Source organism: Siniperca chuatsi, linkage group LG21, assembly GCF_020085105.1.
Source record: "Siniperca chuatsi isolate FFG_IHB_CAS linkage group LG21, ASM2008510v1, whole genome shotgun sequence".
NCBI classification, from domain to species: domain Eukaryota; kingdom Metazoa; phylum Chordata; class Actinopteri; order Centrarchiformes; family Sinipercidae; genus Siniperca; species Siniperca chuatsi.
Window position 1 is genome coordinate 20,741,230 of NC_058062.1, and position 18,090 is coordinate 20,759,319.

The 18,090-nt window shown below is 40.0% G+C and overlaps 1 protein-coding gene across 1 annotated transcript in view; it reads right to left on the reverse strand.

The window, feature by feature from the left end:
• Window positions 1-18,090, reverse strand: part of LOC122869265 (carbonic anhydrase-related protein 10-like) — a 98,408-nt gene that overhangs the window by 37,644 nt on the left and 42,674 nt on the right. Inside the window, exon 3 of the mRNA XM_044182083.1 lies at window positions 15,717-15,859. Coding sequence (XP_044038018.1) covers window positions 15,717-15,859 — 143 coding nt within the window. The remainder of the gene's footprint in view (window positions 1-15,716; window positions 15,860-18,090) is intronic.

The window sequence follows — 18,090 nt, forward strand, 5'->3', positions numbered from 1 at the left end:
TACTTTATATCCACTTTTGTACTTAATTTATCTTAGCTGTATTATAGTGTATTAGATTTTGATTTGCATATCTCTTATTTCTTACTAAAAATAATTGTCTCGTTGCAGACTTATTTTATTAGTGTTTCAATTTCTATTAGTACTTCTATTCCTGTGTGCATTGACGTGATAGTGAGCGGCTGTAACGAAAGAGTTTCGAAAGTATTTCTGATTCTGATTCTGATAAACAACAGGCCCGAGACCACCTGAAAAGGAGGGTTTCAACCATATGACAATGATGAGTAGTAGATAGTAGATATGTGATTTGAGTATACAATCAAAACCTAAACTACAACTAAATCCATCTTCTGTCCTTGACTGTTAAGGAAACAATCTTATAAGTTTCCCCACATAATTCTACATAATATTTTTTTTTTTTGTCCTGTGTCTACCTGTGTATTATTCATAACATCTTTTACAGTCTTGACTAATGGGTCTTGGGACGTCACAAATTCGAAAAGCCAATCGCAATGCCACCGGCAAAGAAACCTGAAACCTCCGGCACAGAGCAGACTTGTCTGTACAGAGCAAGAGTTTGCAAGTTATAAGTTAGCATAGTGAAATTCAGATACGTCTGCTAGTCGCCAATTTTGGTACACAATAGACTCCTCATCTGGGTCTGACTTGAGGCTCAAACATGTATAGCTGAATCTCTCTCATGTTTCCCCTAACTCTAGCCATCATGACGCATCGCGCACCGCTCTCACCATGGATGTATGTCTCTCACCCACATCCATGCTCTCACCGGCACCAGTCAACGCAACACCGGTCAACCTAACACACAGCGGTGGTGGGCAGGGCATTCACAGATCCAGAATTTCTCAATGAGGGAGACAGAGTAGAAGTGCTTCGTTTTTACTTTTTATGTGGGATGTTAAACAAAATATTAATCATCGCAGAGTATTTTTACATACTTTAAAACGTGTCTGTAGGGGAACTTTAAGCACCTGTGTGTGTGTGTGTGTGTGTGTGTGTGTGTGTGTGTGTGTGTGTGTGTGTGCATGGCAAAGAGGGGGAGAAAGATAGGCTGTCAAAATGATTAATTCCCTGTTTGAATGACCCCACGCTCACCTCTGTCTACTTCCATCTACTCTCCTCCTTCATCTTCTCTCATTTCGTTACCTCTCTCTTATTCTTTTCTTTTCTCTTCCAACCTCCTGACTTGTTCTTTCTAGTCCCGTTCTCCACTTCACTCTTTCCCCCTCCTCTCCTCTCCCTAATCACTACCTCCTTTCAGTCTGTTTTCTTTTATTTATTTTCCTCATTTTCTTTCACTTGGTCCTCTCTTGACATTTCGCATGTCACTCAAGTCAAACTGATCTTTAGCTGCCTCCTCTATTCTCCCCAATGCTTTCTCCTAGTATAAAGTGTCTCCAAGTATAAAGTGGGGAAACACCCAACTTCTGTTGATTCCTCCTGAAGATTTCACCACTGCTGATAATTTATAACCAGATTTCAATCTTCCAAAATCTATCTGGACTCTAGGTGAAGCCTACCTCCTGTAGGCTTGAACAACACGTTCTCATTCGAAAGGTGTCAAATACTGATGTTTTGTCACACACCTCTGCGTTGTCTACAGGCGCACATGGTACCCTTTAGCATCTGTAGGAGACGCCTTCAGTGAAGAGTTTGGAGGGTGGTGTCGTTTTTAAACTTTTACAAAACCAAAAACACAAGAGCAAAAGTATAACGATGGGATTAACTGTGAGTTTATCTGCTCTAAACATAAGCTGCAAACATTAGAATGGCTGACTAATGAGCTTACTTACAGTAGCAAGAGCTTTAATTACAAAAGTTGGGGCATCGAATCAGAAAAAGCTCATATGACAAGCAACCAATTTGTTTAATTTGTTTATTTGGAGGAGTTGTTGCGCTCAGCTGAGGAGGAGGAGGGTGGAGCTAACACATATTAAAGCTGTGTGGCAGATACATTGCCTGGGTCCAGCCCTTTGAATCCACCCACCCCAACGAGTTGACTGATTCTAGTCTGGCATCATCACGAAACAGTGGTTTCTCAGCTGAAAAAGCAGGCGATCCAATGAGCGCCACAGGGGGACTAACGATTAGCCAATCAGCGCCACTGGGGGACTAATGATAAGCCAACCAGCGATGTGGGAGGGACAAACACTGTCAATCAACCAAGGAGGAGTAATAACAACAATGTTGACCACTACAGACAAGATAGACGCTGCAAAATTTATTTCCATATACGGAATGTCTCCAAATCCTGGCAAAACTAGCATGTTGGCATGGCTACGCATCCGTGTCGACTTAAAAAGATGTTTGATTCAAACGAATACTTTGATCTCTAGTGATTGGTTAGGGAAAATCGAATCCCCCACGGAAATCAGTTTGAGTGGAGTCAATGTCAGACTTAGGAAGTAATGAACGAGTGTAACAAGTTGACAATTCTGTCTGATATCATGTGTCACACAACATATAAGGCAAACTTTTTTAAGCATATGTGCTAGGTGAGCAACAACAATTGTTAAGGCATCTGTGGTCCAACCAGCAGTGAAAAAAACAGGAAGGCTAATTAACATTCAAAACTGTTTTGTTTTACACAACATTAGTACATTTCATTTAGAAATAAAATCTTATTTTCTAGTGCAGGGAATGGGAACATGAGCAGATACTTTGGCACTCCCAAGCTCTTCAAGGCAAAGTTCAAATCAGATCAAATGGATGATGCAAATGTAACACAATCACTAATTACAAACACAGAGAATAGTGTTATTTGTCCCTTGGGCTTGAAGATCAAACTCAGCCTCTCCTTTAACAGAACTCTCTGGATATTATTATTTAATGCCACATCAAAATTAAATGAAATTTAATAAAGATCTCCAAATTGTCTCTGGGTTAGTTAATGAGAAACTGTTGTCACGGATCAATTACTGTGTGACTGAGTAGGTGTGTGCATGTCTCTCTGTGTGAATGTGTGTGTGTGCCTTTGTGTACTGGAGTCAGTCCATGAGATAGGATATGACTAATGAACTGTCACTTTCACAACACATACACACAGACACACGCACACCCACACACACACACATGCACGTGTACTGTCCAATCTATTAGTAAAATGTCAGCATGCTGCAGAGCATTCAAAGTCTTTGTGAAGACAGTCATTTGTCATATTTGGAGATCTTATCACACCTCTTCGTAGCATCTCTTTGCTGAGAATGTGAAGGTCACTGTCAGTGCGTCAGATGTAAATGAAGTTGATGGCCTTTTGCAGAGCAGCATGGTCACAAGTTGACATATAATAGACTGCAGGGTGATACTGTTGCTGATTGGTCATTAATGAGCATCCACCATTAAAACTATGTTTTCTGCTTGTACAAAATGACTGAGAGCAGCCTACAAACAGAGTAAATATTGAATGCATAATGGGCAGGTGAGTATGTTAATGTGGATTAAGTAAGCATTTCACCACCTCACCTTCTGCTGTTGCCTCTTTCCAAAAAGAACAAGCCAAAGAAAATGTGCACAGATCACCTGACACCAACCTTCAAACCTTACTGACCTTTCAGAAACAAGGAAGTGCTCACTGAAAGTGTGAATGCGTCACTTTGTGTAGGTTGACATCTGCTGCTTGATCAACATTTTAGCAAATATCAGACCAGTTTTGCAATAGAGATAAGGGCTGCCAGAGCTGAAAGAAAATTAGACTCTTTCACGACAGTCTTAAGCTGCCAATACACTTCATAAGAACTCCTTGTCGGATGGTCAAATAGCTTTGGAAACCTCTGCCCCCACGTCTTTTTGAAGTCGGATTTGAGGAGGGGCTGTGTCTGACAATTTCTGTAACTGTCCGAAACCGACAATCAGACATTCAAAGCCACTTCACACCGTGATTGGCCATTTTCATTCTTTACACAACTATTTGTGGCACTTTTCATGGGCACAACTGAGTGTAACACTATAAATGTCTTCCAGGAGAGAACGTGCATCGTTATCCCCATATTTAAATGACATCGTGTCCCCCCTCTCTATGATGGCCTGCTTTTCACCATGAAAGGACTCTGACAGCGCCGACGACACGGCGGGTTCAGGCAGGAACAGGAGGGGCATCAAGCGATTGAGGAGCGAGAGAGGAGTCGGGCATCAGTCAGTGCCCACCTCCGGAGGTCTGAGTGGCCCTGGGGTGCAAGGAGTAAAACCCGGCTAGAAAAGCACCTCGGTAACGTTACCGTGTCTTCGTCATCAGAGTCCTGGTCGGAGCCGCTGTAAATCACCTCCATACTGTATTCCGTGTCGGCCCTGAAAACATCCTCCTCTCAGCAGTCCAAAGCTCCTGTGCTAATGGTGTAAACAACATCACTCAGTCGGTGCTCTGTGCTCCCAGTCTGGGCAGAGTCAGCTTATAGGACCGCTAACTAGTTATGCAGCAGTTAGTGGTTACTTAGCAACAAGTACAGCTATCTATCCATCAGGAAACTCTGTAAATCACAGAGAGTTGAGGCAGAGCTGCCGGAGGACATCAGAGGGAAATCCAGAAAATATTTTCTCCATAAAATATGATCTCTGTGATGTTGCAAATGGAGCTGCTGTGATGCAAGAAACATTTCAGACATTGATCTGACAATAAAGTATCATCATCATCATCCAGTTTCACCAAAATCAGTGAATAAACTTATAAAAGTTGTATGTTTTTGTACAGTAACCTTTGAGGCTCGGCCACCAGAAACGCTGTGGCATCTATCGTTTTTCAAACCTGATTTTTGTCTCATTTCTGGTCTGATTAACAGTAAATTAATCAAATTCAGTGGCCCATATCACTAGTTTCACCAAAATCAGTGAATACAGTTGTAAAGTTGTGTTTTTGTTCAGTAATCCAGTAGTCAGTGAGGGCCAGCCGCCTTCTCGCCTTTCTGCCACAAGCGGACTACGCACATGAGCAAAGCAGCAGATGTTCAAGCAAGTGACGTCCTATCTGAAGACCCGCCTTGATGAGAGCGCTGGCAGATTACATTTTCACATTCATGTTGACCCCAAAAGAGCCTGGTGACATGTAAATGTAAATGCAAAGACTTGGGGCAATGTTTTGCTTATTGCATTTGAATATTGTCCCCTGTACAGCAGGTTAAGTCTTTGAAAATGAAATGTCAAACGCCGTTTTCATTTTCAAATTGTTCGAAAATTTCATTTTCATTTTGACTTGCATAAATGGAAAATCAGATTACATTGTTTAGATTTCATTTAGACATTTTATACAGGAGTATTGTCCATTGTTCGGTGGGTTACAACTTTGAAAATGAAAATGTCAAACAGCTTTTCCCATTTATATTTTAATATAGTCATAAAACACCCATACAAGTATGTGAAAATTAAAATTGGATTATTGCATTTTAATTTTAATATTTACTCAAATAAAACATACACATATGAAAATTATAATGCTATTGTGGAATTACATTTTCATTTTCAAGTTTACCTTATCATTGGAATGTAGTCCCTTATATGCTTCCATACTGGGTGGAAGCTGGGATTCAGTTCCCCCCATACCTGACTTTGCCCTTGGCCCCTAAATCACTAATTCAGCCCCTGTTCAGAGCAACAGGCGTGTGAACAGACGCACAGGCCTTTAATAAGTATCATATTTGTACTTACTGAGATGCCAGATGTACAAGCTCATGTACAAACTCTTCAGCTTATTTTGTGCAGTACTTATTTATGTATGCCTGTGCATCTTCATGAATGTGTGAAAACAGTGAGGATCACTGTAAAACTGTATGTAAATGTGGCCTGTGAATTTCCTGGCAACAAAGAAATCGGTTGCTGACAACATGAGCCAAAACAGCCAATCTGTTGTGCAACAACCTCTGAGGAAACTCACTCACAAGAAGCTAAAACACGAGAGAGGCTGGCCTGGATAACTGGATAACACAGAGGTGCACACTACTCACACACACACACACACACACACACACACACAAAGTCAAAGGTGTCCAATTTTGTTTTTGACTCTACAACCTATACATACACCCACAAGCAATCCACAGTCGCACAAACACATGCGCTTACATTTGCCCGATCTTTGATATCATTTTCTCACACACAAACACAATCTCACGACCGTACACATTTTCCATCCCTCTCTCCATCTCCCACCCTCTATTCAGCATACTCCCAAACACACACACACACACACACACACACACACACAAACACACGCACACACTCACCAGGACAGATGGCCATGCTATGTGCTCTCGCCAGCAGATGCACAAGAGCTTTAATCATGAAAGAATACTCTGAGGATTTAACTCTTACTACAGTTGTACTCCTTCCTGTAAAGAGCCCTGATTAATTTCTCTTTTGAAGAACATTGACAGTCAGTCAAATAGTTCAGATGCAGACATGCCACATAAGACACAAAAGAATTCGCTATTTGAAGGTTTTAAAACCAAGAAATCATGTGCTACATGAGACAAAAAACTCCAGATTAGGATTAGGCCTTGCCTGTAGCTGATTATATTAATCAAATATTTCTTAACATTATAGCAATGTATTTATAATGTGGTGACACATAGCAGTAATAATGATAAATCACATTCACAAACCCTGTGGTCCTGTGAGGCTCAGAGGGTTAACACTGGCAGAGTTAGCAGTAATCCTCCCACCAGGTGCAGCCACAGTCAAATTTATGCACACATGGTAATGTGACACTCTTTGGATAAAAATGGCAAGTGATTAGTTCAACTCTGGCCAGAAGCCTGATCAGTTGGCACTCCCACTCAGTCAGTTCATTGTGATAGGTCTTGGGACTGATGAAGTGCTGCAGCTTAGGTGCTTGGATGCATTGCCATAATATTTGGTACAGATAGCCACATGGTGCCCAGGGGTCTCATTTATAATTGTTGCGTACACACAAAACGGGGCCTGAAAGAGGCGTACGCGTTGTGATCTATAAAAACAAACCTGACAGGAGAATGTGCGCACCTGTAAGTAAACTCTGACCCATGTGAACGCACATTTTGGAGACAGAGGAAATTAGCGACGCAGATGGTGAGGTGGTGAATTGAAGCCAGATTGTATAATAATGCCCCTCACACATTATAATATAGACCTAATTAGTATCAAATGTTAATTACAGATCCACGTTATCATAAACATTTCAAACCAGCAATGTTATTTGTACTTACGCTTGTAGTGAACCGTAACTATTCGTTATGCATCTTTCAATGTGTAAAAGATATAAGCGAGCAGCCAGCGACCAGAGCGCCCAGCGGTGCTCATGAAGTGCACTATAACTGATAAAATCATCATCGATTGTAGAAATCCAAGAAAACATCAAATAGCATTAAAGAATTGCAGAACAGAGCGTAAGTAGTCACCACCGTGGCGCACACACTCTGCCTTCTCACCTCGACTCACCCGGCACATCTTCACCACCTGCACATATGGATTGTGTAATTTAGCAAAGTCTGGAAATAAAGCCAGTGCCAGCATTCGCTCCACTCCATATCCTCATTATCAGTCCGAATCATAGTGCAGGCCAAGCATAACAAAACCGACATTTAAAAAACGTCACTTCAGATGCAACTTTTTGTGGGCATTTCCTATGGTCCCTATCTGTGTTGCTTGTTTAGCAAGATGTTTTTCTCTGCTACTCAGCCTATAATTTTTTTGTCAGTTTTTAGAGTTTTCCAAAATGGACTGTTGTCTGTTTCAGCCTCTGCCTGCCTTCTGTTTGCACTTGGGTCTCATCTACCAGCCCTGTTAGATTGCTGAATATTATTATTATTTTTATTTATTTATTTATTTTACATAAAGTGCCTGAAATTATTATTCATAAAGAGTTTAACAATAAAAAACTTTGGTTGGATCAGATTTGACTGACAGCAACCAAACAACCCACCAAATTTGATTCAACGTTAGATCTTAGTGCTGCATTCGACACCATTGACCATCACATCCTATTACAAAGACTGGAACATGTAATTGGCATTACAGGAACCGCACTAAGCTGGTTTAAATACTATCTATCAGATTAACCTCAGTTTGTACATGTTAACGGTGAGTCCTTCGTGCACGGCAAGGTTAGTCACGGAGTTCCGCAAGGTTCTGTGCTTAGACCGATTCTGTTCACCTTATATATGCTTTCTCTGGGCAATATTATTAGGAAGCACTCCATAAACTTTCACTGTTATGCGGATGATACCCAATTATATCTGTCAATCAACGGCACGTGTACTGACAAGAACTAGGAAAAGAGATCATATTTCTCCAATATTAGCTTCTCTGCACTGGCTCCCTGTAAAATCCAGAATAGAATTTAAAATCCTTCTCCTCACCTACAAACCTCTTAATGGTCAGGCACCATCATATCTTAAAGATCTAATAATACCATATTACCCCACTAGAACACTGCGCTCCCAGAATGTAGGATTACTTGTGGTTCCTAGAGTCTCCAAAGTAGAATGGGAGCCAGAGCCTTCAGTTATCAAGCTCCTCTCCTGTAGAATCACATCCCAATTTGGGTTCGGGAGGCAGACACCATCTCCACATTTAAGAGTAGGCTTAAGACTTTTCTCTTTGATAAAGCTTATTGTTAGGGCTGGCTTGGGTGAGCCCTGAACCATCCCTTAGTTATGATGCACCTCTTTCATCTCTCCTTCTCTCGCTCTCCATCTGTATGCATTTTTATCCCATTACTGCATGCGTAGTTCTGTGCTTTATTGTTTCTCTCCTCTCTCCTTCTGTCGCTTTCAGCAGGTATTTCTACCTCCGTAGCTGCAGAGACTGGATCTGTAGTTGGGAGCCACTTGCTGCCCCAGTCTCGACAGCTGCTCCTACAGTTGTTATTGGCTCTGTTACTAATATTGTCATATTAATTTATTATTAATATAATAATAATCTCTCTATCTCTGAACTTCTCTCTCTCTCTCTCTCTCTCTCTCTCGCTCTCTCTTTATCTCTCTCTCTCTCTCTCTTAAAACCTCTCTCTTAAAACCTAACACGGCAGATGGCCGCCCACCATTGAGTCTGGATCTGTCCAAGGTTTCTGCCTCTTAAAAGGAAGTTTTTTCTTGCCACTGTCGCCAAATGCTTGCTCATGGTGGGATTTGTTGGGTCTCTGTAAATAGATTTAAATAATATAAAAAATAATAATAATATTAATATTATAAAGAGTACAGTCTAGACCTGCTCTATAGGAAAAGTGCAATGAGATAACTTATGTTATGAATTGGCGCTATATAAATAAAACTGAATTGAATTGAATCCAGCTCCAAAAACACTGGATTCTACATTTCCTATAATGCACCTTGATGGCATCTTTCATTAGACCCTCTGTGCCTGGTGGATGCCCATGTCTTTCGAACTCTACACCCCCAGTTGGAAGCTTTGAAAAGCTACTAAGTGGACCTTTGAGATTAGATTATTATTATTATTTAGTTTTACATCATCAGAGTTATTTTGGAGACTGCTGAGTAGGGACAACAACCTACAAGGCAAGAGTCTGGGTTAAAGAACAGCTGTATATCTTCAATAACCTCAGGATATATCTAATTGGGGAGTTGAATCTTGGAAGAACATTATTTGGAATCAATAAATGAAAGAGCACAACCAACTGTGCTAAAACCATCCCACATCAGAAATATAGAAATACTGGGAACGCCATAGCTCATAGTTTCACAGTTCATGAAAGCAGTTCAAAGAAAATCCTGCATGATTTTCCAATAAAAAGCTGGTCTGGCTGCAACAAAACAATTGAAACTCTGACCCACTGTTAAATAAGGAAGCACACATCCTGCAATAAACCATCCCACAGGTCCAGTTAAGCCTGGTGAGGTAAACAACATGGATTGAGGATTTTATGCATGGCTGGATTAAGGCCCCCCCGGAGCCCGACTGAACACACCACTCTGTCTGAAACCATTTTGGACTGGAATCTGGGGAATGGAAAGGTGCTAAGAGTTTTTACAGCGTAAAGTCGCAGGCTGTTAATGTCTCAATCTCTGATCCAAGCAGAGAGCTGAACAAATCACATCATTATAACACCCGATTTTATCAAAGGATCATATTCAAGTCTTTCAAATCAAACAGAAAGCTGTTGCTAATGCTAACTGCTATTCACAAGCAAGTGGCTGCTGCTGTGTTACAAGCAGTGGTGGAAAGTAAAAAGTGCATTTACTCAGGTATTGTACAGTAAGTACAATTTTGAACTACTTGCACTTGACTTGAGTATTTCTATTTCATGCTACTATACTTCGACTAAACTACAGTGTCAGTAGGAAATGTTGAAGTTTCTACTCCCCTACATTTATAGATTATAGATTCAATGGCTAGAGCTCCAAAAATAAACTTCTTCAGTTTATACACCAGCCATTTGTACCTAGATTTTACCATCTAGTACTGTAAGATGTCTATGTGTTTGGCTAACCCTGCACAATATGAGATGACTTTGTGAATGGGAATGTTACATAAACAACAGTTTTTACGTTTAATTATTCATATTTCACATCTATGACCTACATTTATCTGCATTCATTTTTACAAATCATTATTATGTTAATGGTAAGTTGTTATTTTAAGAGTACACATGTACTTTGCCATAGTTCCAATCACACATACACAAAGAAATTACAAACACATTAAAATTGCTCTATTTTTGCAACAAATTAGACCACGAAGGGAACTGCAGTGTGCATTTACACGCATATTAACAAAAACTCCATGCAAATGTATTTAAATGATCTCTGGCACAGTGTTTCAGCAATCCAGATATTTCATTAGCCCAGGTCGACCTACATTCTCCAGTGGTTTGGATTAGCAGAGCCTGAGCTTCTACTGCCACTCATCTGATTTTGTAGCATCCTCGTCTGAACCGCAACATGCCACGGCGGCCATGATTAGTGGTTTACACTGTTCTCTCGGAGAAGTACATGGAGCTCACCATGTGGCACTTCTTACCCCTCATCACCATGAGCGAGTCTCAGGGATAGGACCTTCTGAAGAGGTCAACGATGGGGCTAATGTTCCCTCTAGGTTTCTGTGTGGGCTGTGGGAAAGATTTAGCCACTAGGAATGAAAATAATAGAAGTGTGGTATTAGCATGTAACAAAAGAGAGGGTCAGGGGGGCCGTGTCATAAAAATTAACATTCTGATTAATAGCGGACGGTTTGCGGGTGGGTGAAATAGGGTGAAGCATCTCCCAATTAAGAGAGATGCTGTAAGCATTTCCACACGATGCACAGCAGTGTGACTTCATTGATTATTTAAATCTCCCGACACGCCAGCAGGATCGCTCAGGATCCACTGTCAAATACTGTTCTGTGTTCTTCTACACATCCAAAAGGTCACACACAATTTCACAGTCCAGGTTCATTTCATGAACGTTATGCAACGTTAGTTTTGCTGCTTAAATGTCCTACGATATTTGCTGTGACATTAATGCGCGCGTGGAAACATTTAAAATGACTAAGAGCAGCCTCTCTAATCATTAAAGTAAATCGTTAAAGAAAACACTCATACATCAATACAACACACAATTAAGAAATCACCTGGAAAGCTCGCACTGCTCGACATAATTTGAAAAGACAATATAGTCTACAGGGACCAGTAGAGGTATAGTGAAATGTCCATGTGGGTGCAGGTCTCTAAATTGGAGAAAATATTTTTTTCGGGTGGGTGGCGGGTGGATGATTTATGCATATATGCGTATTCGGATGACATCAGAGCCGATCCGCACATCACTAATGTATAACACCTTTAGTCTTTGAGCTGGCAGGGTCTTGAAAGCTTGATTTTAGAACTTAGAATCAAATGTAACCGCTCTTTATACCAGAACCTGAGATGAGAGGCTCGCTAAAATGTGAGAGCTAAGTGGATGAGTGGCCTGGCTTTGTCATTTAAGAGATGAAGTGGAGGCTTTCTATTACAGTTGTGCTATTAGGTGTGTAATCATCCCTCCCTCCATCAACCCTTGCCTACAGTCTTTTAAATACTTGGTGAGTGACACATTATGCAACAAACCTGCTGAACATAAATATACATACAGTATATTAAATTGCAGTAATTAGTGTGAATTTAAAGGGGCACTCTTAACTGCACATCAACATAAGTTTACTTGTCATAAAGAATATAACAGCTGGTGGAAACAGATGTATAATGTCTTCTGTGCCTTTGGAGGAGCTTTGGCAAGCTTATTAAAATAACTCTGATGATGTCATAGTGATGTCATCAGGGTTATCTCAGCTTGGACTTGGAGACTTCAAATTCAGAATCAAGACTTTCAAAACAGAAAGCTTGGCTTGCAAACTACAGGAGCAGAGTTTAAAAGATGTGGGAATTTAGCAGGCATGGAAGGTTTAATGAAAGATGCAATGAAGTTGCATTATGGGAAGCGTAGGATCCAGCCTTTTTGGAGCGACTAAAAGTCAGGATTTCTCTGCCTCTGGTGCTTTGATTTTGACAATTTTTTTCCTTCCCAGCATTGTGGAATTGTATCATTATTATTGTTATTGCTCTGGACACGCATGGACACACCCATCTTATTATTGTAAAGTCATAAAAATAGGTAATGTGGTGGGAAAAATGGGGGGGTGACATGCAGCAAAGGGCCACGGGCTGGATTTGAATCCTGGCCACTGCGGTAAGAACTCAGCCTTGTACATGGTGTGTACACTCTAACAGGTTAGCTACCAGGTCACCCCTTTATATTTCTTTTTACACTCCATTTTAATTATTTAACTAACAATATTTTTTTTATTGTTATATGTATACAAATAAGGCAGTGTGTGTCTTGAGAGAATGTTTTTCTGTGTGGAGTTATGAAGTAAAAAAGCTTCAAGATGGTATTGAGTATGTTTTATGGTAGTCAATATTCAAACATTCATCTGTTTCTTGACAGTTATGTAACACCTATAATCGTCATCATCTCAAACTTAAGCCAACCTTAAACCTATTTTGAGAGAACATCTGGATTTAGGAAATCTCTCTTATGGAAATATTAAAATGTAATAGCAAAGCACCATATTGTTCCTCGCCAGGATCAAAGCAACCTGCCATGATCAAATTTTCATAAAGACATGATGTTCTGAAATGATTTATGACTCATATTTTCTTGTATATCAAAGGAAGAGATGTTGTTATGGTAAAATGTGCCTTCAGTTTGAAGTCTAGCTCATTTTCAGGATGGATCATTAGAAATAATGGACTCTAACAGCTGTGATAATTTTGTAGGTGACACTGAAAAGTCTTATTTTAAAGACAGTAAACTTCTCTCAAGGAAAAAGTGAAAACTGAGGCTGTAGATGTCAAAAATGAGTCGTGTCATGTTGCAATGATTGTTCTGTCTAAACAGTAGTATATCACCATTTATGATGACTTATTTAGGATTTTTAACTATTGGAAAAATCCCACCCACTCATTTACTTTCATCTGTTAGATATGATCAATCTGTGATGTTTAACACAATATTGTGACCCTAGGATTATAAGGTTCTGTCTGACTTGAAGATTTACTTTGACATTTATGCATTAATCGCCCTGAAATCAGAAAATCTTCTTCCAAAATCATTCTCTGACTTGGTTCTATAAGGTTCTACCTACAAAGCACAAATCAATGCTTAGAATGTAAAAAGGAGAACTAATCAAATTTTGACTCTTTACCATGTCACCTTACTGCTCTATGACCGAGGTTAAACGAGCTGAATAAACAAGAAAAGTAGCTCAATCTTAAGTTTTAAAACCTCAAAATTGAGGATTTTATCAAAAACAGTGTGAATGGCACTGTTACAAATGCCAGCTAAGTTGAGAGTTATTTTATAGCCTGCTTGTAAATATTAGCTTTTCAAATTCTATTAGCTAGACAGCTAGCTTGCTAATGTTAATTAAACAGCTCATTCTGCTGTTTAGTTAGTAAGAATTAATGTTATTAGTAACTGAAGTTACTGTCACTGCTTTAGAGATGACAACAATTATGGCAAACATTTTAATATGTTGGAATCCGAGATAAATTCCGATTACTAGCTAGCTAGGTGCTGAGCACTTTTGTGATCGGATGCTAACTCCTAAGCTGACCTAAGCTTGTCCAGGCCAAAATGTTGTTTTTGAAACAGGAAACCAGAAAAGCAACAAAAAGACAAATAGCAATCAGAGAGACAGAAACAAACAGAACAAAAATGTAGCATTTTAAAGAATGTATTATTATTAGTAGTATTATTTTGCGATATTAGTAAACCTTCAGTTCAAATCGACAGTAGGCCTATATGCACCACTACTTATTACTGATATTATTACATTGTATTATTATACCGTATTATCATCATCAGGTAAACCCACTTGGTACTTCACACTTATTTTATTTTATACTTATACCCACCTGGCACTTAATTTATTTTCTGACCTGTTTTTATAGTTTTTATAGTGTATTGTATTATATTTGTATTGTATTATATATTTTGCTAGTACTTTCTCCTGTGTGCACTGACGTAAAGGCGAGCTGCTGTAACAAAGAGTTTCCCTTCGGGGATCAATAAAGTATTTCTGATTCTGATTCTGATTCTGAAATCTGTCAGGGAAAATCTTGAACTGAATTGTCGTCTATGGAGTAATGGAGTACGTTTTGCATTCCCCCTGGTCCATAAGAATATTTTATGTGTGTTTGTGTGCGATTCCTCTATGAATCAGAGGGAATGCAATATTTATTGCAAGGGAACGCCAAAGTTCAGGGGAAACAATGACCTTACGGGGCCTCTGTAGTTGTCTGTGCCCTGATAAATTTTATCATAATTCCCTTCAGGAATTAAACATTTGATTTTGTGTATTAAACTGGCTACATTTTTCAACAAAACTATTACTTTCTGTTCTGATTTGGCACACAGAACCTTATAATTCCAAGCAGGAAATTAGTTCTCAGTATCAGAAGGTTCAATCTGAAATCCACCCGATCTGGAAAACCCCCAATTTAAATTATGATAGGATTTTGATTTGATATTATACAAGTATATTAAGGGTACTTGTTATTTAGCTTTACCGTATATCAGTTTTGCTATCAAGGATGTGTAAACTTTGAACTTCAATATCTCAAAACCAGATAGAGCCTTATGATTCCAAAGTCACTGCATGTCAGTATAACTATATTTGTGATTAGGGCTTGTAGGTGACTTTTTCAGCTGTAGCCAGTTTCCCTTTCCTTGAGCTGAAAATACCTCAGTATGACATCACTTCATCTAAATATGGCCAATAACTAGAATACACTACTAAATACCAAAGTTAATCCAGGATGCAATGTACAACATCATCAAAAGCTGTGTTTTAACAGTGATTCAGGGTGCTTTAGAGAGGATTTTTCCTGTAAAGATTAACTGTGATTGCTGTGTGAAGGGCTAAAATTGTAATCCTGAGCCTAGTGCAGTCAAATGCAGCTGGGAATTTTAAAGCCTTCAGATATGGATGAAAAGCTCATACTCTGTCAGACAGAAGTTTCTCTGTGTCTTGATTTAGAGAATGTGTCCTGTTCTGTTCTCAGCCACTGTGATGTATTAAAGCTCAGGGCTGTCAGAGAAGGACAGTCCTGCTTGTATCGTAACGTTTCATGAGTTCTGTCTCCAAACGTCAGCCTGAAAGTGTCAAAGGACATGTCACGGATCAAGCCCCTGAGGATGTGTTCAGAAATATTTTTCATCCAAAGACAGATGTCAGGCGATCTAAATGGTGGCAGATCTTACCTTGCGTCCTCCTGTGTTGAGCCTCAGAGGGGTCAGGTAGGGGTCAAAGATCATGTGACTGGTCTCGATGTCGATGGGCGACTGCCTCTTCCCTATGGCGCACAGGTTCCAGGCTGAGTGTACCAGACCCCAGAAGGATGGGACTGGTGGTGGGTCGGATGAGGGTGAGGCAAAAGCGAGAGAGAGAAAAAGAAAGTATAAGTAATTAGTGTGTGTGTGTGTGTGTTCTAGTGCTCCACCAGATCAAACCATAAAGACAGAGAAAGTCAGCAGACGAGCTTCATTATGGCGGGACAGGAGAAATGGCGAGTTTAGGGAGATTTGAATTTACATATGGCTTCATTAAAATCTGACTAAAAAAGAGCTTTCATTAAAGTCTCCAGGTTATTATCTGCCCATATAACTAAAGTTGAGAAAGAGAATTTATTAAAGTCTGTCTAAAAGTTCTCCTACTAGTTTTCATTGCTTATAATCTACATCAGTGGTTCCAAACCTTTTCTACTTGTGAGCCTCATCACAGGCTATGACCTCAGTGTGGTCATAGGTCATGGATTTATCTCATATGAAGGATTTCTAGAGGCCTGAGGAGGTGAAAGTATCTAGTATTTTACAAGAATAAAGCAAAAAAAATTGGGGAAAATAAGAAAAAATGAACAATTTTCTGCAATAGATTTTTTTCTTTATCCCTTCTTTATCAATCATTTTGTGACACGTCAGATTTTTCACCCCCAGGTTGAGAACCACTGAGTAACAATATGTATGACTCCCATCCCAGCAGGGCGGCCTGAATGCCTTTCTTGACACCAAAAGGTCACAGGTTCTAGTTCCACCTTCAGGGGTTGATGTTTTGACTTAACATTATCAAGTAGTGTAGATTTAAAAGTTTACTTCACCGATTTAACATTGAACTCCTGTAACATTGTTGGACTCAAGATGGACAGTTAAAAAAAAAAGAGATCAAAATCTATGCAATAGGACCCGAGATATCATCTTTTTTTTATTCCACACATTCTTCCTTGTCAAAACCTGGAGCCTACATCACCCACAAAACTTGCCCGCCGACAGTTCAGTCGGAGATTCTGGTGTATTATGTTAGTAGCGGCTAATGTAGCCTGGAGCATCTACAATCTTATAATTGCTGGTTTTAACCAAAACATATGTTGTAATTCTATGATATATGGGTCTATATGTTATGTGAGTCTACAAGCAGGAAACATCAGATAATGTGATTACTCTGTCCTGTGGTGGGTGACCTGGAATGGGATTGGACGATTGGATTGGAATGTCGGGCTGAGAGCTGACCTAAAGCCAGCCAGATGTGGGCTGTGGGACTTGACACTGCAGCGAACGGAGGGGAAGACGTCCACACGCAGAGCCTTAGATTACCTTACTAAAGCCACTGAAACTTTGACACATGTGCACACATAGACATTTTCCCTCCTCTCTCTCTCTCTCTCTCTCTCTCTCTCTCTCTCTCTCTCTCTCACACACACACACACACACACACACACAGATGAGAGAGCTTATCACTAGCTAGACTAGTCATAATGCTTGTCAGAGACAGGCTTAATGACAACTCACAGTTTTAAACAGCTGTCATTATGATCAAAAATCTCATCAACAGCAGTCAGTGTGCTCAGCTAAGACTCAGCTAAAAGGGAAACACGTTTAAATGCTCGATGGAGGTGAACTTATTTAATATGATTTTTTTTTTAATGCACACGAGGCTCTTTTCCAGCTGCATGCTGTTTTTATATTCATACACACTGATTCACACCTAGGAGCTGACTGGAACAACCACAGTCCTCTACTCTATCTCTACTTTTTTCACTCTCTCCTCCCATCCCTCCCTCTTACTTTCTCTCCATCTCTCTCTCTCATTCTCTCTTGCTCCATCCGTTCATCCATCCGTCTCGGCCAGTATTCAGTAGAGGAGTGAAGTGACAGATGTGGAGGCCCTGACCTGCAGAGTGCAATCCTGACCCCTGCTCGGCACACAGCCACATGTCAACACACTGTTATATCACCCAGCTGTGTGTGTGTGTGTGTGTGTGTGTGTCTAAGTAGATCTGTGTGTGAGAGACAGACAGAGACGGTGTCAGGAAGTGCATGTAGGTGTGTAGAAACAAACTATTTGAGGCTATAAATAGAGAAAAGGTGAATGTGTGTATCTTCATATACGTGTGATTTTGTATGTGAAATAAGGAATGTGTGATTAAGCCAGCATGTGCATGCCCTGCACAGTATGCAATAACAGTAATCTTTAAGGTTGATTACATGTCACACTGTGCGAGATGGGTTTAACAAAGTGTTGGTCACAATCTGTGTCAGACTGTACGTCAAATTGTGCGATGAAAGCCTCTTGAATCACAGT